The sequence below is a fragment of the Ursus arctos genome, unplaced genomic scaffold (genome assembly GCF_023065955.2).
Source record: "Ursus arctos isolate Adak ecotype North America unplaced genomic scaffold, UrsArc2.0 scaffold_16, whole genome shotgun sequence".
NCBI classification, from domain to species: Eukaryota; Metazoa; Chordata; class Mammalia; order Carnivora; family Ursidae; genus Ursus; species Ursus arctos.
The window spans coordinates 20406082-20426844 of NW_026622830.1; the positions used below are offsets into that span (position 1 = coordinate 20406082).

General features: G+C 53.2%; 1 protein-coding gene across 1 annotated transcript; it reads right to left on the bottom strand.

The window, feature by feature from the left end:
• Window positions 1-282: 282 nt before the first annotated feature.
• ARHGAP40 (Rho GTPase activating protein 40) lies at window positions 283-19631 on the bottom strand. Its single transcript, XM_048222104.1, is given in 20 exon segments — window positions 283-440; window positions 1417-1476; window positions 3640-3718; window positions 4545-4607; window positions 4609-4683; window positions 6641-6661; window positions 6664-6743; window positions 6746-6844; window positions 8454-8540; window positions 10180-10203; window positions 10206-10246; window positions 10248-10315; window positions 12618-12721; window positions 13029-13104; window positions 13462-13525; window positions 13527-13573; window positions 13575-13678; window positions 16864-16884; window positions 16887-16975; window positions 19561-19631. Coding segments are annotated over 20 exon segments (1431 nt in total).
• Between the last annotated feature and the right edge of the window lie 1132 nt (window positions 19632-20763).

Consider the following 20763-nt stretch of genomic DNA (forward strand, 5'->3'; position numbering starts at 1 on the left):
CCTCTCACCTCCCCACGCCCCTGTGTTTCTTAGGATCACTATTTGCACTTGAATCATTGTCTCAGGGGCAGCTCCTGGATGAACCCAAATGGGGACACTGGATTATTGTGGAGGTTAAACTTGCAAAGCCCTTGTAATATGTTAAGCATTTCATAAATTCGTTGTTGAATAAATGAATGAATGAGTCTTCCCCTGCTCTGAGGAGACAGAGCCCGGAAAGGGGGAGGAGGAAGGGAAAGACCTGGAAGCCTCAGAGATGAGACGGGGAGGATCCGCTGCTGGTCAGGACTCCATCCCTCCCTCTCCTGAGTTTTCTTCCTGGTCCTCGGTAGCTGCAGGTGCGAGGTGTGGCCAGAGCCCATTGAGAAACACAGCCAACGTTCTCGCCACCAAGCCCCCAGGTTCACTCACTGAAGGGACAGCACCCACGAAGAGCTGGACTGAGGAGAAAAAAAAAACTTGATTGGACTAAAAGCGACATTTTACGTGTGCCTTTCATCTTCAAGTGGAATTTAAATATGGTATTACAAAATGACAAGATTGTACAAAGCAACATTTAAATCATGAGAGCTGCAGTGAGGGATCTCCTTCTTCTTCTTCTTCTTCTTTTTTTTTTTAAAGATTTTATTTATTTATTTGACAGAGAGAGACAGCCAGCAAGAGAGGGAACACAAGCAGGGGGAGTGGGAGAGGAAGAAGCAGGCTCCCAGCAGAGGAGCCTGATATGGGGCTCGATCCCAGGACTCTGGGATCACGCCCTGAGCCGAAGGCAGACGCTTAACGACTGAGACACCCAGGCGCCCCAAGAGAGATCTCCTTCTTGTCTTTCCAGTTCTCCCAGGCTGTTCACGGCCAGAGCCTTGGCTCCCCCTTCCTGAGGCCCAACCCCTCATCTTTCAAGGGAGCTCAGAGAAGGCAAGGGGCTTGGCCCAGGCCACAAAGTTCTTCTGGCTTTGTCTCCAGGACTGTCCCATGATATATTCTAGGGCCACTTTCAAAGTAATTTTCCGTGGGGGAAAAATAACTGCCTTTTGAGGGAGGTGCTGTGTTTTTATTCTCCTCAGGCCGGGAATCCCCGACAAAACTGTGGAGATCCAAGTCCCCGTGTGCCCGTGTGCTGTGACCGTACAGCGAGCACGGCGCAGGAGTCACCGTCCTGAGGGCTGGGGAGCCCATGGGAGCGGGGCTCTGTGTGTGGGGTCCTGAGGGGAGGAGACAGCCCAGCCCTGAGTCCTCTGTGGGATCTGAGAGCCACTGCAGAGACGGTCACCTTGGAGGACGATCTAGACCTTCTCCTGAGGCAGCCGCTTCCCTCACCGGGTCCACTGGCCCAGGCCACCGAGACAGGCGTGTGGCATCGGGGGCTGCTCCTCGGAGTCCAGGGCTTAGGGGGGCTCTGTTTAGTGACCCACTCACCATGGGGGTTGGCGCCATACAGATCTAAGAGGTAGGCCTCTGGGTCCAGGCGATGTTCACCTGTGGGGAAGGCGGTGGGAGGGAAGATGCCACTGGCTGGCCCAGGGCCTCCTCAGGCCAGTGCCCAACTCCCACCCCTACCGGTGTGCGCCTTGGCTGCTGTGGCTCCCAGCTACCCCTCTGTCTGGACAGTGGGCTCTGCAGATGTCGGGTGCCTTGCGGGCTGTGCTGCCTCCCCCAGGGCATCCCACAGCCAGCGTCTGCCTGAGGCCCCGGGTAGGAGCCACGGACTTCCAGGCCTCTCTAGGGAACCATTCTGACGCAAGCCGCACTCCAGAGCCCCCATGTGGCCAAGGCTGGACTTCTCTCTCCTTCCCCCGCTTCCCTGCTCCCTCCTGAGGCTTTGCGGGAGGACCGCTCCCTCAATGCGCCACCACCACCAAAGCCTGCGTCGGCCTCTGCTCCTCAGCCCGGGGCTCCCCGACTGGGGGTCCTGCACCAGCGGCGGCAGCACCCGGGAACTGTTAGAAATGCGGATTCTCAGGCCCCAGCCCCCGCATCTTCATAGTCGTCTATGAAGGGTACATCGTGGCACAGTTTGAGAATCACTGCCGTTGAGAAAGGAGCTGGGAAGAGCTGCCCATCCTTGGCTCCCCCAAAGCCAGGGGAAGAAGCCGCAGAGCTGGGCATGTGTTCGCAGAAAGCCTTACAGAATCCATGGCCGTTGGTCCAGGGGCAGCCACCTGGCTGGGGTGCCCCAGAGGCATCCCTGTCACCGGTGGCACTGGCAACTGTCACACTAAGCCAAAAATGCTGCCCTCCCCATGCCTCAAGCCAGCTCCAGGCAAACCGCACGCTCCTGGGCAGAATCCTGGCGCACGGCGCTGGCTGACCCTCCACCTCCCAGCCCAGTTCCACCTGCTTTCATGGGAGACAGAGGCCCCAGGCGAGGGCTCACCCCAAAATGGACCCTGGTTTCCCCCAGAGGGGCCCAGTGAGCCCTCGAGATCAAGAGCTCCCTGGGACCTGGGCTTGGCCCCGTTCCCCACCCCCCACCCCCCACCCCGGGCCTACAGATGTTCCCTTCAGCCTCGTAGAGGGGGATGTCACTGATTTTATAGACCTGCTGCACCACTGACCTTTTCTCCCAGAGGCAGCGAGATCAACTGCTTCTGGAGCCCATGCTGGACCGGGCAGTCCTCACAGATTTGGGGTGCCAGGCAGGAGATGAGATGTAAGAACCCTCCCGGGAGAGCCAGAGCCCCTGCAGGAGCCCAGGGCCCAAAGGCAGGGGAGAGGCAGCTGGATGGCACTCAGGGGGCCAGGTGTGGGTCCAGAGAGCATCAGGATGGAGGCTGGGAGGGGGTTGGAATGAGGGGTGACAGAGGGGGATAGGAGCCTGCTGTGAGAGGCAAATTCTAAGTCAAGGTGGATTATGGATATTGTATGACTACATATGATAATTAAAATTATATAATTATTATATAATTGTCATATAATTATGGATATCCTGAGTTCAACCCCAGAATCTGTCCCATTTGCTGTGTGGCCCTGGGCAAGTCCTTTCCCTCTCTGGGCCTTAATTTTCCCATCCATACAAAGAGGAAGTAGACAAGACACTTGCTAATGACTGGCAATCCAAGAGTCCTTCGTGCCAACTCCATCAAGGAGGCTACAGAGAGCTCAAGCTGTTTCTCGAATCCTGGAGCAACTGCTGTGTATCAGCCCCACTAATCCTTTCTCACCTCTTTGGCCATGCTGCCTCAGGGCCTTTGCACATGCAGTTTTCTCTGCCTGGAAGCCTTACCTCATTTCCCAAACTATACCCCGTGTGTTGTTTGACATTTACGTTACTCCCTGTATTTCTTGTAAACCGAATACAGTTTGTAACTTGATATTCACTGTGTGGCTTTTGACTCCAGTCTGTCTCTTCCATGGGGCTGAGAGCTGGTAAGTCCAGGGCTCCCGTCTGTTCTTTTCATGGTGATTCTAACATTCCCCATGGTACCTGGTCTAGAGTAGGCAGTCATTAAATAACATTATTATTCAGAGCCAAGAAGCTCTCTAAGAAGGTTGCAGAACCCACTTCTGAACCCTCCAGAAAGGGAAAAGCCAGTGGCATGAGCAACTCCCCTCAGTGGCCTTCAGCTCTGAGGGGCTGACCCCTCCTTGCACCTGCTCCTTGCAGGGAAAAGGCTCCTGTCTCAGAGAGGTGCCCCTTACCACAGTGGGGGGGAGTCAGGGGCACCTCCAGGGGATCTGTGATAGGCCAGGCCACCTAGATCTTTGCCTCTTTGGGAGTCTACAGAGAAAGAAAAAGATCCATCCACAGAGGACACACACGCATGCCTGGAATTCACATGTGTGAACATAAACACATAGACACGTGCACTTACACAAATACCCAGGCTAGAAATACAAGGTGCACACAGACACACACATACACCAGCCGTCTGTGCATATGTGTGAACATAAACACATAGACACGTGCACTTACACAAATACCCAGGCTAGAAATACAAGGTGCACACAGACACACACACACCAGCTGTCTGTGCACAGCATCTCATGTTCACATACGTAAGCCCCCCAAAGTGTGCATGGAAACACACATGTGCACATGCCTTGACACTCAGACACACAGCAGGAGTGCGTGCAAGGCACCTACAGACGCAGGCGCATAGGTTTATATAAATGTACGCCAGGCACGGAACAACGCCGGTCAATTTCCCCGGTCTGGACTTCACCCTGCTCCAGGAGCACTCCGTGTTCTCGAAAGGCCTTTCTTTTCTACCACTCCTCTCCTCACCCCAGTCACCCCACAGCTCACAATTCACAATGCAACCCCCTTTCCCAACCCTCGGTCAGGCACACAAAAGGCTGTCCGAAAGTGGGGTAGGGGAGATGGCTGCTGGAAGTCCCCGCACCGCGCCACTTCCTCTGGCTCAGTCGGGTCCTCTCCCGGGTTTCAAAGACACCGCCTCCTCGCTCGCTCCGACGGGGCCGGCGCGCCCCCTGGTGGCCGAACCCGCACGCCGTTCCTGGCAGCCGGGGAGCGAGTACCTGCGGGAGGCCGGTGCCTGTAGCCCCTGGTGCCTGTCTCCAGCCGGGCAGAGGACACTCACCGCCGCCTCCGGGCCGGCCCCCGCCTTAGCCCTGTCTGAGTGTAACCTTCGCAGCCAGGTCTTGAGGGCCCCCTTCGCCGAGCTGAGGGGGCCGGCCACGGCTATTAGGTTTTCGCACCTGGGAGACCAAGAAAGAATCCGTCTTAGCAGGGGCCTGAGGCTGCTGGGGAGAGAGGCAGAGCCCCGTGAGGGTCGCTGTGTCCTCTTTCCTGTCCCAAAACCCCACGCAGGGGTGGCAATACGTATTTGTTGAACTTGGGGCTGAAACACTAGTTTGTTTGTTTTTTAAAGATTTTATTTATTTATTTGACAGAGATAGAGACAGCCAGTGAGAGAGGGAACACAAGCAGGGGGAGTGGGAGAGGAAGAAGCAGGCTCATAGCAGAGGAGCCTGATGTGGGGCTCGATCCCATAACGCCAGGATCACGCCCTGAGCCGAAGGCAGACGCTTAACCGCTGTGCCACCCAGGCGCCCCTGAAACACTAGTTTGGTAGGATGTTGGGCCAGGGAGTAGGGGACTCAGAGTTAAAGCTCACTTTTGGGCTTAGTGGACAGGGTCTCCCAGACAGAAGCTGGGGGGGTCTTGTACCTGCCGTGGGACAGTGGCTCGATGACACACTCGGGCAGAGGCGTCCCCAGGAACACACCTGCCGTGGGCTAAGGCTCTGAGAAGCCCCAGCCAGCCCTGCACTGGCAAATTCCCAAAGACCTTCAGATCAACCCATGCCTGTCTGTTGGATCAGAACCCAGCAGACAGAGCTGAAAGAATCTAGACCCCATGGACCCTGGTAAGAGAGAGCATGTGTGCAGGTCTGAAAGAAATGGGTTCTATTCTGAGCTCCTCTATTACCTGCTTGTGAGACACCCCAGCAAGATGATACACATGGGGGAGGGGGAATTCTCCCATTTACTAAGCTTGCAACAAGAAAACACTTAGGTATTCCTGGAATTTTTAAAACTGCCTATGATAGAAATTATTATAATCTAATGTGTCTTAGTCACATTAGCTCCGAGATGGAAGACACAGGGGAGAAGAACCATGGGAGTGCAGGCGGGTACCTGCATGGGCGGGGAGCGGGGCCGTCAACAGACGGGCTGACTCTTGAACTAGGTTGGAAGAAGGAGCAGAGCTACTAGGCTGAATCCGAAAAGGAAAGGGAATTGCAGGCAGAGCAAACCACATAAGCAAAAACTCAGAGGTGTGAGGTGTGGGATGAGGGTGTGGTTAGAACACAGAGCTGGCATCTGGTGTGGTTAGAACACAGAGGAATGCCTGGGTTTGATGGGGGAGAAACGAACAGTCAGAGCTTCACTTGCTGGTTTCTGGAATGAAAACAAAAAACAAAAAACAAAACAAAAAACCTATCTTACAGACTTGATGGACGGATGGAGGGAGGGAGGGAGGAAGGGGGAAAGGTGAGTCAGCGGATGGATGAGTAGAGGGGCGTGTGGGTGGGGACGTGGGCGGATGTGAGGGGCTGTGAGTCTCCAGGTGCTGTGGCCAGCCGGCAGCGGTGGACCGTGCCGCCTTGTGCTCATGGGGGTCTCCAGGGCTGGCTGGGTCTTCCCAGGGCTCCTGCCCGGCCCTCAGCTTTCAGCAGGCCTTGTATGCCTATAGCACAAAGGGGTTTCTCTCTCTTCTTACTCTTGTCCCTCACCCTTGCCTTGGACTGTTACTCAGGGTGAGGCTCATGGGGGGCCAGGCTGGCTGGGGCCTCTGTTTCAGGCAGGCCCTGTGCTCCTGAGCCTCAGGAGTGAGGCTTTTTCAGCGTCATTGGAGCTTTAATGTGAAGGAACTCCTTGCAGGAGCTCAGGGAATACCCCAAATCTGGGGTAGCCCAGACAGCAGTGGACTGACTGAGACGCATGGCAGTGGAGACAGAAAGTGTAGACACCTCTTGGACATCAAGGCAGGGAGAGGAAGAAGACACGGGCCCACACATAGGATCCCACAGAGATCCCAGAAGAGATACAGGTAGAGATTGGAGAGATACAGCTAGAGATACATGCAGTCCTGGATGGCAGGAGCAGTGGGGCAGCTGACCTAGAGAGGATGGGAGCCTGTCCCCTCCGCTCATGGTTGACTCATGACACTCACCGTCCAGAGCAGGACCCGGTAGCACGCACCATCATCGGCACCACCTCGGCCGCCCCCTCTGCCAGCTGCTTCTTCTTGCCCTTGGGGAGTTTGGGGGCCATCATTGGTGCAGGGAGAGATTAGGGGCCATCACCATGGAAACGTTCCACAGTGTCATCTTGTTGCTTGGCTCTCAGGCCACCACCTTCCTGAGGAATTCCAGGAGTGCCCGGGGAAGGCCCCAGAACCTCCCTCAGGTCTTAGCATGTCCCAGAGCTCCTTACGTTTCCCAGAACACCATGCCGCACAACTTGGGGGCACTTGGATGGAGCCAGTGGCTGGGATGGGGGGTGTTATTTCTGCTTTGCCATCAGCTCATCTGGACCTCCCTGGGTCTCAGTCTCCTGCTGTGGCCCATACCCTTCCCCTTCCTTCCTCCCTCAGAGGCAAATGAGGCAGAAAAGAGCCACAGCTCTGGGAAATGGGTCTTTTCCCCAAAAGCCCCAGGACAGCTGCTTTTTCTGAAGTCTGGATCTGCCAAAACATGCAAAGGAAAAACTAGGGAAGCAGAGACAATGGGAAGAAAGGGGGGAGATGATAACACTACCATTTATTAAGTATTCTTTGTGGTTTTGGCCCCTGAGTTAGCACCTTACAGGCACTTGTCATCTCATTCAGTCCTCACAACCACTCTGTAAAGTGGGTTCTATCCCTGTACCCATTTTACAGAGAAGGAGAATGCACCCAAGGCCACATAACCATAAGGATGAAGGGAAGGGGGGAGGGATGGAAGGATGGAAAGCTAGAGATGGATGGATGGGTGGATGGAAGGATGAAAGGAAGGATGGAGGAAGGAAGGGCATATATGGGGCCCCTGCAAAGTACCACACCTTCTACCCTATGAGTTCTCTGTAGTCACCAAAACAACCACACACGATGCTATTATTATCCTCATTTTACTGAAAAGACAACAGAAATTCAAAGAGGCTGTCTCTTCCGCCAAAGCTGAGGCATGAAGAGTGGGTCCCTCAAGCCTGGCTATCTGGTTTCACAGACTTCCTCGGGGCCTCCCTTGCCCACAGCAGACAGACTCCAGTAGGCCCGGACTTCCGCACAGCCTCACCCCAGAGGTGCACCTTGGCTTTGACCAAAGACAGCCAGGAGGGGGCCGGAGCTAAGCAAAGGCTGCACCTCAGCCCCAGCCCCCCATCCTGAGCACCTACTCCTGTAACGCACAGTGGGATTTTCCTGAAAGAGTATTTCCCAGATTGGTGTCCCCCCCCCCCCCCAGCCGTATACCAGTGCCGTGCAATGCTTTCCACAATGAAAGAGGTCCGTGATCAGCTAGGCTGGGGAAGTGCCACATGCTCTGGTCCCACTTGGAGATCACGCCGCAGGCTCTGAGAAGCCTGCAGGAAAGAACAGCCCTCAGCCTTGTTTCCAGGAGTCCGTGTTCACCCACCTTATTCGGACACAGAGCCCTTTTCCCTGTAACACCTGTCAGGGCCACACAGGACTGGCATCCGGCAGTCCCCGCTCCAGTAAACACCAATTTCTTTCAGGGCTCATCTACTTTCTTTAGGGATGAAGCCTCAGGAAAGACTCGGTCATCGCTGTTGTCATCACCGCAGCCAGTACCTGGCACAGTCGTTGAAAGGATGACTAAGTCAACGAATGAATGAGCGGACTTGGAGCCACGATGGTGGCTGTGGGCTGAGCTGGTGGGATGGAGGCACTCCGGTTACAGTTTGTACACCCAACGTGGGGCTTGAACTCATGACCCTGAGATCAAGAGTCGCATGCTCGCTGTACCAGCCAGGCGCCCCAGTAACATTTACCTTCACCGCCTTTCTGTTGGGTTCTGGGAGAGTCAGGATGAGCAGATGGAAGACCGCCAGGGGCTGCTTCAGGTCCCGGATGTCTGAGGGAGGAGGGAGGCCTCAGCCTCTGGCTCAGGGACTCTCCCTCCCTCAGACTGGAGGCCTCTTCTTGGGGAGGGGAGATCGCAGAGCCCGCAAGTCAAGGGACAGCCAGCAAACCCTTTGTCACAAGACCTGGAACTGTTTCCTGGGCTCGTGTCAGCTCAGACAGCCCTGACTGATGCCGGTCACAAGGCTCACTCTCTATACTGCGTGAATAAAAAGAATTCCGTGGGTGCACGTGCATGCACACACACAGACACATGCATGTGCACACGTGTGCACACACACACGCCCGGATGTGTGGCCCGAGGGCTCCAGGCCAGAGTCAGAAATGCCCACAATTGCCTTTAGGAGCCTGGGGACCAGCTGCGCGGGGGCACAGAGGCTGAGCGCCAGGGCCTCATCCCTTGGATCCTGCGTGGCTCGCGTTCGTTCTTTCAGTCGCTCATTCATTCATTCATGCATCTGCTCCCTCACCATCCAGTGCCTATTGGGTGGCATCTCCAGTGCAGGGACCTGGGACACAGGACGGAAGAAGACACACAGGTCACAGTTTTGCAGAGCTTGCGTTTCAGGGGAGAAGACAGACAGTAAGTAAGATGAGAAATGAGTAAGTATCTTCAGACACTGATGGACACTACAATCTTGGGATACGCAGCGCCTGGACCGGCGTCTGGGAGGCGCTGACAGCGAGCTGCCATCTGAATGCCAAGTGGCAGCCCTCTAGCGAGGGGGCAGGTTTCCAGAGAGGGAGACAGCAAGCACAGGGGTTGGAGGGAGGAAGGAGACATGGGACGGCAGGTGAGGAGCCCCCTCAGAGACAGGAGGGCCCCAGGGGCAGAGGAGGGGAGGGACTGAGGGTTCATTCCAGGCGGCGGGGCGGGGAACAGGTGGAGTTGGGCAGTGACAAGCTTTCTGTTTTAAAACAAGGCTGTGGGAAGGAAAGGCTGGAGGGGACGTCTTAGGGTCCCTGCCCTTGGCTGGGGATCCGACTTCCTGAGCCCTGAAGCTTGTCGGAGAATCAGAGAGATAGAGCGCACCTGAGTTTCCCGCTAGGTCACAGGTGGATCTCAGGTGGGTTGCTTTATTCTTTTCAGCAAACTAGGAGGGTTTGCGCTCTGTGGATTGTGAGGACGTCCAGGCAGAAGTGGGGATCAGTGCAATACGTGCCCACGGGCAGACTGCTGTGCACACACACGTGTGCCCTCTGATGCACAATGAGATGAATTGATAAGCGCCACCCCGCAGCCATCATGAAGGGAAGAAAGCCAGCCCGTAGGAGGACTAAGGACTGTGGTGTGCAAACCGTACCTCCTCCGCTCCCCCGTTACACAGCACACACACTCATGTGCTTGACATACACGTGCACACACTATATACCCATGCACACACACGTACCTGATACACGTCACACACACGCAACACACGTACATGCAAACACCACACACACTCACACACATGGCACACACCATACACAGACACTCACATGCACAGGTACACACACACACACTTCCTTCCCCATCAGCTGAGGTCACAGGAAGCAGGTGGTCCTGTCTTCCCACCATGTCATCTCTCCAGCCAGGGTCAGTGGCGTCAAATGCTCTTCTCCGCAAAGGCAAAGGGCTGGGGCACCCTCACTGGGCAGTGTAGTGAAGGCCGGGGGTACTCAGCGGTGAGCAGAGGTGCCGGCTGCTCCCCGATGACCGCTGTGGGGGACCTTGTCCCAGCAATAAAGGCCCATGGAGAAATCTCTCCCCAGCCATTTTTCCATCCCCTAAAAGGAGGGGCACCAGTGAGAAGTTGGCCCAAGGCTCTAGGAAAAGTTGCTCTACCACTTCTCTGGGCCTCAGTTTCCTCATCGGGAAAGGAATTGCACCATCTCTGAGGGCCGATTTGAAGAGTAAATGGCCTAACTGGGTAAGTCACGTGGCACAGCCTTTCACCCAATAAATGTGGGCAGGCTGACTCCAGGGCCCGCAGCCTCCACCCCTGTGACCCACTTTGCTGCCTCCCTGCTTTCCACCCTCCTGGAATTCTCTGACCCAAACAGGACCCACGGCAGAACACCGGCAAGCTGGGAACTGGATTCTCCCGTGGCTTTGCTCGGGAGACACAGCCTCCATGACGTGGGGAAAGCCCACCTGGCCTGGGATCCAGGCCCCCTGAGAATGCCTTCCATGTCCAGCTGCGTCTTTTCCAAAACAGGACAGCAGCTATGAGAGAAGGAAGCCAGTGTTTAAACTGGCACCCTTGAAGAGTGGGGTTCAAACTGCTGTGTTTTTCTCCCATGAGAACCGGGGAGAGGAGAGAGCTAGGAGGAGGGTAACAGCCTCTCGATCGCTTGCAGGAGCCAGCCCTTGCTCTGAGAGCTTCGTATGTATTGCTCTCACTTCGTCCTTAATAAAAGGAGGACACTGTTACTGTAACTTCACTGCACAGATCTTGACAGGGAGACTCACAGAGGTTCAAAAAGCCATCCCCAGTCTCTGAGCTAGCAAGTGTCAGAGCCAGAATCTGAAACCAGGAGTCCCAATTCTAAAGCCCACGCTCTTATCCCCCAGGCTAGACATCTCCCATTGGTGGCCCCAGACGCAGCCTGTCACGGGCCCAATGAGCCAAAGCTGGGCACAACTGCGGGAACTGGGTGCCAGGGAGGGCTTTGCCATCAGCTTCCAGCAGGGCGTCGAGGGGCATGCTGAAAAGCCACGTTTCTGTGGAAAATCAAGAGCAGAAGGGGCATTTCAGTATAAATATGCCAAGCCCATAGCGAGGCCCCAGTAAACGGAAACTGTTTTTATTACTTGCATTCCAACAGGAGGGGCTGAAGGAGAGGGAACACCGCACGGGCCTCTTATCTTTGCTTCTATCCCGGTCCTTTGTTGCTCTCCCTCGCCCCATCTGTCTCTACCCTTGGCAGTGCCACCACGGCTCCAATGCTCCTCTTCCTATTACTCTGAATAATAGTAGAATATTAATTGAAAAAATACATTGTGCTCGACTGCGCCATCTAGAGGCCACAGTGGGGTTCTGCAGGCAGCGCCAGACATTGCGGCTGTCAGAGGTGAAAAGCCGCAGGAGCGAGGGACTGATGGATTTGTTTAGTATTGCCAGGACGACTTGACCAACTTATTTCCCAAGGCCCCCTTGGAGTGCCCTAAGAAGGGAAAGGAAGCATGCTGGGCTTGTAGGTAATAACACTATGGCTATCGTACAGCCTAACGTTTGCTCTGTGAGCTGTGGAGTCCCACCTTTTGCGTTCAGAGTCTGACGTTCCCTATGAGTTTGGGTAAATTGTCTTACCTTTCTCTGTGACAATAGTCTCACTTGCAAAATGGGGCTACGACAGTATCTACTTCACGGGATTACGGGGGAGATTAAATTAGATAAAGGATATGAAACACAGTGCCTGACACATAGTGAGTCCTCAATTACTATAACTGTTAAAATTGTGTATTTATTCAGGGAATTATTGTCAATATAGCAGGATGAAATGAAATCATGGTTGTAAAGTACTGGGTATAACGCCTGGTCCGCTGTAGGAGGCCTGTATGTAGTATCTTTACATTATTAGTCATCATCATTCATGCGCTCACAGGGGAAAATCAAATGATCAAGGCCAGAACTACGATAATGCTAAGCATCAACTATCTCTGATGCTTTAGAAATAGGAAGTCATTATTTTAAAAATTTGTTTTGAGGTACTGTGCTTATATAAGATATTTTCCCTGGGAGAAACTAGGTAAAGAGTACATGGGAACTCTGTACTATTTTTGCAACTTCTTGTGAGTCTGAAATTATCTCAAAATGAAAAGAAAACATTCTATTTGGGTGAATGAAGGTACTTTCACATTGGAGTAGAGGTTATAGGGGGAGGGGGCATACTTCCTAAGTGGTGGACAGTAACGGTCCATCAGGAAGGCCCTGGGTCAGGCTGCTGGTACGAATTCAGTGAACGAAAGGTTCAACCCCTGAGTGCTGGGTGCCCAGCAGCCTGGCAGGGGTGAGGAGGGCGAGGCAGGATGTGCTGGTGCCGAAGGATGGGGCCCGGCCCCCAGCTCTCTGAGCAGCGTGCTCACCGACAAGGTGTCTCTCAGAGGTGGTCCGGCCATCTGCAGGAGCCCAGCAGCATCCAAGGGCTTCCTCCCTTGCTTCCTACACGGCGGTCCCTTCAGCACTGAGGCTGGAAACGGAACAGAGAGACAGTCAGGACTGGCTGCCTCCCCCCATCGACTCCGAGCCCAGAGCCCCAAGAAGCAAGTTCCCGGGCTTGTGCCCTCAGTCCCTCCAACTCAGTACCAATTGCCTAAGATTAGGGTCTGAGATCGTGACTCCAGGAAGCAAGCTCTGAGGCTGAGGATTCAAGCCTTTGCCCGAGTCAGCCGCAAGAAGAGCAAAATGCTCAGCGGTGTGCACCCCCTCTTACTTCAGCTCGCAGCCCCGTGGTGCAGCTGGACAATGCCCACACCTGGAGAATGAAGGTCATTTACCTGGAGGAGACTTAGAAGCCCCAGACCCAAGCTGGGTCCATTTCACACCCGAGGCCCCATTTTCTGAAGAAGCATCCTATGCGGATGGCAGACAGCTCCCAGATGTCATGCCGGGAGCAAGGGCTACATGGCCCCGGGACACAGGAGCCATTCCCAGCCCCGTCACAGATGGAGCAGCTGAAGCTCAGAGATCCTGCCCAAGATCCCAGAGCTGCTAAAGACCTCCATGTAAACTGGGAACACAGTGGCCTGCAAGCTTGCACGCAAGCATTCATGCTGTCTGTGCGCACACGCACATGCATGCACACACACACGCGCGTGCGCGCGTGCCCATACAGCCCTGCAACAGAACCACTATAGCACCAGGACCTGGTGACATCACAGAGGCCCCAGGCAGGCAGGGCCTGCAGTGACCCTTATGACACTTATTCACCACTGAATGGAAGACTCCCCAGATGCCCCCGACATCTCTGACAGGTGCCTGGCGTGTCTTCAGGCTTAGCAGGATGGATGTCCAGCCGGCAGCACATGGCAACCACCGGGGGGCTGTGTCAGGGTGGATGGGGGCCCCTGGTGGTCACTGTCTAAGCCCTGGCCACCAAGGAGTCCTGACAGGCCTGTATCCTGCAGCCACTGGGATTCGGCTTCTCCTTCCGCCAACAGAGGAGAACACCCAGATGAACACGCACAGCTATGCACTCAGCCACATGCGCTCACCAAAGCCACATATAAGAACACATACTCACGTGGACGCAAGGGGCATCCCCACATCTAATCACGAGACCCCCCAACACCATCACACTTTCTAATGTGGAGATCTAATAAGACACTGGAGAATACGGGAGTTTTATATATATATATATATATAACACTGGAGAATCAGATGTTAACTGATAACACTGCCACTGCTGGGAAACAGAGCAGGCTGGGGAGGCCCCCTGTATGTTCTGATTCTGAAACGTAGCAATGAACTCACTCCCTCTCCCAGATCTGGTGGAGACCACCACAGAATCATGCAAGCCCTGCTGTGTGGAGCGTGGGCAAGCCGTTGGTGTCCCCTTGGAGAGTCCCTTTCTACTCAAGACCTTATTTATGATGGAATACACCCCTCCATATGCTTACCCATGGTCCCACCACAAAACCATTCATCCACATCGGTCCTGAGTCCCACCTCCAGAGACTCTACCCAGGAGCTCAGGCCCAGGGCCTGGGAATCTGCACTTGGAACATCCTCCCCGGGTCACTGGAGCACCTGGGAAACACTGGTCTGGTGTGTTCCTTCCTTGTGACGGGGAACAGATGAGAGCTCAAGGAGGAAGTTGCACACATGTTGAGCCGACTGCGGCGGGGGGGACAGTATATGGTTGTACCCAGTGTGACCAAGTTAGTCAACCAGCTGCCGGTGGTTTAAAAAACCCCAAATTGCCTTATGGCAGCCTGGATTGCACACATAAGCCACACACCCTCATCTTCCAACATTTCCCCTGTACTTGGGCGCCAAGCAAATGCTTCCAGGGCAGACACAGCTTTGTGGGTCCTCCCCTAACGCGCGCCGGCAGGTAGACGCACTGGTCCCATTGCAATGCCAGATTTTTCCCTCCTGCTAACCACAGGTCATTTGTGCAGGATCTTTTCAATGAACCAGTGTTTCCTGAAATCGAGACATTTACCTACTACCTTTATAATTTTTATCTGTATCTAATTAGTACAGTTGTTTCCTTAATATTTTTCCCTAATCATGGGTCACATTTTTACTTACATCTATTCTTTAAAAAAACCTCAATATTCCAACCATTAAAGGGAGCATCTATCACCACAGGTAGTAAGTAGAAGTTAATGGAAACAAGGATTATATTAACATTCTTGGCCCCGTGCCACCCAGAGGCTCTCACTGCCCCGTGAGTCTAACAAAGCTGCCATGTCTATTTAGTTGTCCACACAGGTTTCTCCTCTATCCCCCCCGGCCCCAATCCCTCTGTTTTGTGTGAAGTTAGATTGCTGGCCAGGTCACGATGGCCGGCTGTTTTCCTGCAGTGGGGGCATCTCCCCAAGCCACCCCTTCTGTGCCCAGCAATGTGTATTCCACACTTGAGACGCTGCAGCAGACCATCAAGCCCTTGGGGGGACCCCTGCCTCCCATACAATCACATGTTTTGGAAACCATGGGCTAACATAGCTGAATTATATGCCAAACCAAGGAGGTTTCCATGTGCATGCTCTCTCCATTCCCTCCTTCACTGAACAAATAAGGATGGAGTGTGCGAATGCGCTCGGCTCAGGACTAGGCACTGAGGAGGCAGCGGTGAAGAGCAAGGACAATGCCCTGGCCTTGTGGAGCTTATGTTCTAGGCCCTAAGCAAGAACTGCCTGGCTGAGTCCTGTCAACCCCTGGATGATGCCCCCACCGTCATCATCACCATCACCATCATCATCATCATCATTGCCACCATCATCATCACCGTCATCATCATCACCAACATCATCATCACCATCATCATCATCGCCATCATCACCATCATCATCATCATCAACACCATCATCACCACCATCATCACCATCATCACCACCATCATCATCACCATCATCACCATCATCACCAGCATCATCACCATCATCATCACACATCATCTTCATCATCATCACCACCATCATCATCATCACCATCATCATCACAATCATCACCATCATCACCATCATCGTCATCATCATCACCACCATCATCATCACCATCATCACCATCATCGTCATCATCATCACCACCATCATCATCATCACCATCATCATCACCATCATCACCATCATCACCATCATCATCACCATCATCACCATCATCACCACCACCACCATCATCATCATCATCACCATCATCGTCATCATCATCACCACCATCATCGTCATCACCATCATCACCACCATCATCATCATCATCACCATCATCACCATCATCACCATCATCACCATCATCACCATCATCATCACCATCATCGTCATCATCATCACCACCATCATCATCATCACCATCATCATCACCATCATCACCATCATCATCACCATCATCACCAGCATCATCACCAGCATCATCACACATCATCTTCATCATCATCACCACCATCATCATCATCACCATCATCATCACAATCATCACCATCATCATCACCATCATCGTCATCATCACCACCATCATCATCATCACCATCATCACCACCATCACCATCATCATCACCCATCATCATCACCATCATCACCATCATCATCACCATCATCACCATCATCACCACCATCATCATCATCATCATCACCATCATCACCATCATCACCATCATCGTTATCATCATCATCATCACAGTGAATGCTGCTTTCCACTGCTGAGTTTGGGGTGCTCATGCAGTAATAGATAACAGAGACACAGGGTTATCTGTCACTCTGAGAGAGATGGGGAGACATTTAACTCCTGAGCAGAACACGTAGAGTTCCCCGTGAATGTCAGCTCCACAAGGGGACAGATTGGGGTTTGTGTTCGCTGTTGTCTCCCAGTGCCCCAAACAGTACCTGGCATGTAATAGGCACTCATCAATATTTGCTAAATGAATTAATCTAAGGAGAGCATACTCTGATTTATATTATAAAAAGATCATTTTGACCATTGCATGGAAAAGGGGGAGACTGGACGGCTGGGAGCAAGGGTAGGGCGGGGAAACCAGTGAAGAGGGTACTGCATCAGTCCAGATGCAAGGGAAAGCCCCTTCCTGTCTGGCTCCTGTCATGTCTCCCCCCACCCCCACCCCTGGTAGAAGGCCCCCCCAGCACGCAGCAGGCCCCAGCCGGGGCTCCTTACCCTCCGGGAGCTGGCCTTCACCCCTGCCATATCCTCTTCCTTCAGCTCATTCCTCCGTCCAATCTGCCCCGCCTCCATCCGGAAGCCATCCAGGGAGGAGCTCTCTGCTAAGCTATTATTTAAAAAACAAACAAACAACAATAAACCAGAAAAGAAGCATTATGTGCATTCCTCCAGCCACAGGAATTGCTTCAAGGAAGGGAACACTCAGGACTTTGGCTGGGAGTTCTAGGACAGAGACAAGCAGCTCTAGCCCAGAATGTAGAGCGAGTAGCCCCGAGGAGGCGGTGGGCATGCAGTGGGGGTCCAGGCTCAGAACAAAGTGGATCCCACCCTCAGCATAAATAGAAAGCTTAAAAACTTGATCCTAGATGATGTCATTGAGTGGTTGAGTCATAAGGGGGTCACCCGCATGGCGCTTATTACTGGAAAGATCCTCGTTGGGGAGGCAGCCTCCGTCCCCTTTGACAGAGGCTTAGGCCGTTTCCATCTGTCAGTCACAAGTAATGCGACCATAAGCATCCTCACGTTCATCATCCTGTCCCCTTGTGTGGAGGTCACAGTAGAACAGAGTGCGAGGAGCGGATTTGCAGGATCAAAGGGTTTGTGAGATCGTGACACTTCTTGCCAGATTGCCTTCCAGAAAGCATCGTTCTATTGGATTTGTTTGTTGTGGTGGTTGTTGCAGCCCCGGACGGGGTGCTGATTTTGTTCCTGCTGCCTCCCTGGCCTCCCTCTTGTGGGGTCCTGTGCCCTGGAGTCCCCGAGGCTGGGTTTTGCCCACAAGTTGAGATCCCACCCACTTATGTCCCCCAACTTCTGGGGGTGTGATCCAGTAGCCAGGCCCCGGGTCATGGATGTGTGACCTGAGCTGTCACACAGGGTCCCCTGCTTAGAAGGGCTTAGAAGGGCCCCCTGCTTGGTTTAATCATCATCATGGAATTCTTAATAATGTTTGAACAAGGGCCTCCGTATTCTTTTGACGCACGGCTGGCGCCTTTCTCCCGAGTGTCCTGCCCACACACTGAGCTCGACTCCAAGAGATACACACTCACATCCCGAAACACACTCAAACACACACTCAAATGTGGTAAAGCAGAGAGATCTCAGGTCCGCCAGGGCCCAAAGGAAGAGGCAGGGCACCAGCTCTCCCCGGGGAACTGCTTGGCCATTCTCACTGAGCAGAAGCTTAACTGGAGACCGATTCCCAGTTAATTATAAAATTGGCTGTTCCGCTCTGTTGATGCTTCTGGAGAAAGCTGCTAGTCGGCGCGCCTCCTGCGGGTCCGTGTGGTCCCCCATGCTGGCACACAGTTTGGTTTCTTTCGCTGTTTTGCGATTTGCTTGAAAATTGCCAGCATCTGTGTGTTTTTGTGACAATTTGAAAACCTCAGTGACTAAACCCAAACAGAAGTCAACTGTGTCTCCATTTCGACAGCTAAGCAGCGCGAGAGGAGCAGTCGTTTCTCTGGGTGAACTTTCTAAGGAGCTCAGACGGGGGCCCCAGGAAAGAACAGACATGAAATCAAACCCCAGCACTTCTAAAGGTGTTGTTGTGCCGAGATCACAGCGTGCAGTGTGGTGACAAGTCTTCAGTTAAGCACGACTACGGGCTCTCGGCGCGGCCACAAAATTCATTCCGAGCTTCACGAACACAGCCCATTTGTTTTGTTTTGTTTTCAGCATTTTATTCACGTATAGTGGATGCGGAACAGCGCACAGATCCTAAGCGTACCGCACAAGTAACTGTCTCTCATGGTGATCTTGCTTTTAGGCATTTACTGAGCACTTACTACAGGCCCACTAAGCGATAGATACTCGGATCCGTAAGTTTAGAAGGTAAGAACTTTGGCTCAAGTGTCAGACAGGTGTGACTTTGAATCCTAGAGTTGTCATTTATTACTGAAGTAAACTTGGGGAGCCTGTGAACCTCGTAAGCCTCGGCTTCCTCATCGTCACATGGTGTGGGGGTCACTGCAGGCCCCCAAGGATCAGAGGTGGGGGTGGGCAGGCAGCAGCTGAAGGACAGGCTGAGGGGCCCACACAGGCACCATGACCCAGGGACAAGGATGCCTGTCGGGATGTGCAGCGGGAGGCTGGCGGGGCCTCCTGGTCCAGCTCCGCCGGGGGCAGTCGGGCTCTCCGGCAGCCCTTCAGTCCCCTCCGAGCGCCTGCCCCTTCCTGCCACCTCCAGCGGCAGGAAGGGGAGTGCTACATACACCACATCCAGGTTAGACAGAGGCTGAGCCCCACGCACACAACTTGAGTCTCAGGAGAGCCGTTTCATTTCCCTGGGCCTCCGCGTCCTCTGCAGAGGGGGGCTAATCCGAGCAACTGTCACTGTGAGCGTCACAAGAGGGGTTCCTGAGAAGCCAGGCAAAGTAGCTGGCCTATCCTGGGTGCTCGGGAAATAGGAACCGTTGCCACAATTGTCATTAGTGTGCCATCATCGCCACTCCCCTCATCATGAACGATAGAGGCCAGAGTAAGTTTGGGAGAAGGCTCTGGTCACAGCACAGGCCCTGTGGCCACAGTGACACGCTGCCAAAATGTCTCCTGGGGGGCAAAATCACCCCCATTAAGAACCACTGTTTTATATGGATTCATTCATGTAATCCTCACAAGTTCCTGTTATTATTATCCCATTTTACAGATGAGAAAACAGAGGCACATAGAAATTAACTTGTCCAAGATTACCGGTCTAGTAAATGGTAGGACTGGGCTTTGACCTCAGGCGGTCTGGCTCCATGGCCCATGTTCTCAACCATTATGCAATAAGCCCTTTTGCAACTTTTTTTTCTTAATTGTGACTTTTCCTTCTCTCTTTTTTCCTACCCCATTGGCCAGATGAAGCATAAGTTTGGGGAGGGAAGACCACCAGCCTAGACTCAGGCCCAGCTCTGCTTCTTACCAGCTGCTTTGACTCTTTTGAAGATTCCCTCTGGCTCATAATTAGGAATGGAGAGAGGTGCCTGGGTGGCTCAGTTGGTTAAGGGTCTGCCTTTGGCTCAGGTCATGATCCCAGAGTCCTGGGACTGAGTCGCTCAGTGGGAAGTCTGCTTTCCCTCTGCCGCTCCCCGCCTGTGCTCTCTCTCTCTAATAAATAAATAAAATATTTTTTAAAAATTAGCAATGGATAGTGATATGTCATAGCGAGATGGATTGAGATAAATCCCCACGGGGCATGCTAGAGAAGCAATAGGTGGTCACTGTCAGGGAAATGCCAATTTCTCCTTGGCCAAGTAGATAACCCAGGTGCTGGTAAGAAGCAGGGGTAAAGACAAAGGAGGGACAGAGGATATGAGTGGATTGCCAAGCATGGCCACCATGGGAGGGATGGCTGTAGGGTATGTGATGTGACCCTGTCTTTTATATCCTCTGCAAACATCAGGCAATCAAACTGACCAGCCAATGCTTTAGGAATTGGGTTGTTCTAGAGCCAGTGCTAACATGCCAACATCAGCCTCTGGTTCAGGGTGGAATGTGGACAAATGCTGGATGCTCAGAGGTGCCTGGTTACATACACCCAGTCACAACCAGCCCTGATTTCAAAGAGCGCACAGGCGAAGGTACAAGAAGGGAAAAGCCACAGACATTTGGCATTTGCAAGGTTTGATCCCTGGGCTGCAGGAGGAGGCTTTTCCCTTTTTTGGTCCCAGTGCTATACTTTACAGTGTTTGAAAATGTCTTTCCGACAAAGAGTTCTAAGTGTGCAGCTCATGTTGTCCCTATATTACTTGAGTTAATACTAGACAGATCAAATTATTGTTCTCAATTCATTATTCCTCCTTCTACATATGGCCTTTGCTCCGCACCCATCCATTGACTTGGGCTTTGGGCACATGCCATGCTCTGGCCAACAGAATGCTGGCAGACATGAGATAAACCAAAGCATGAAAT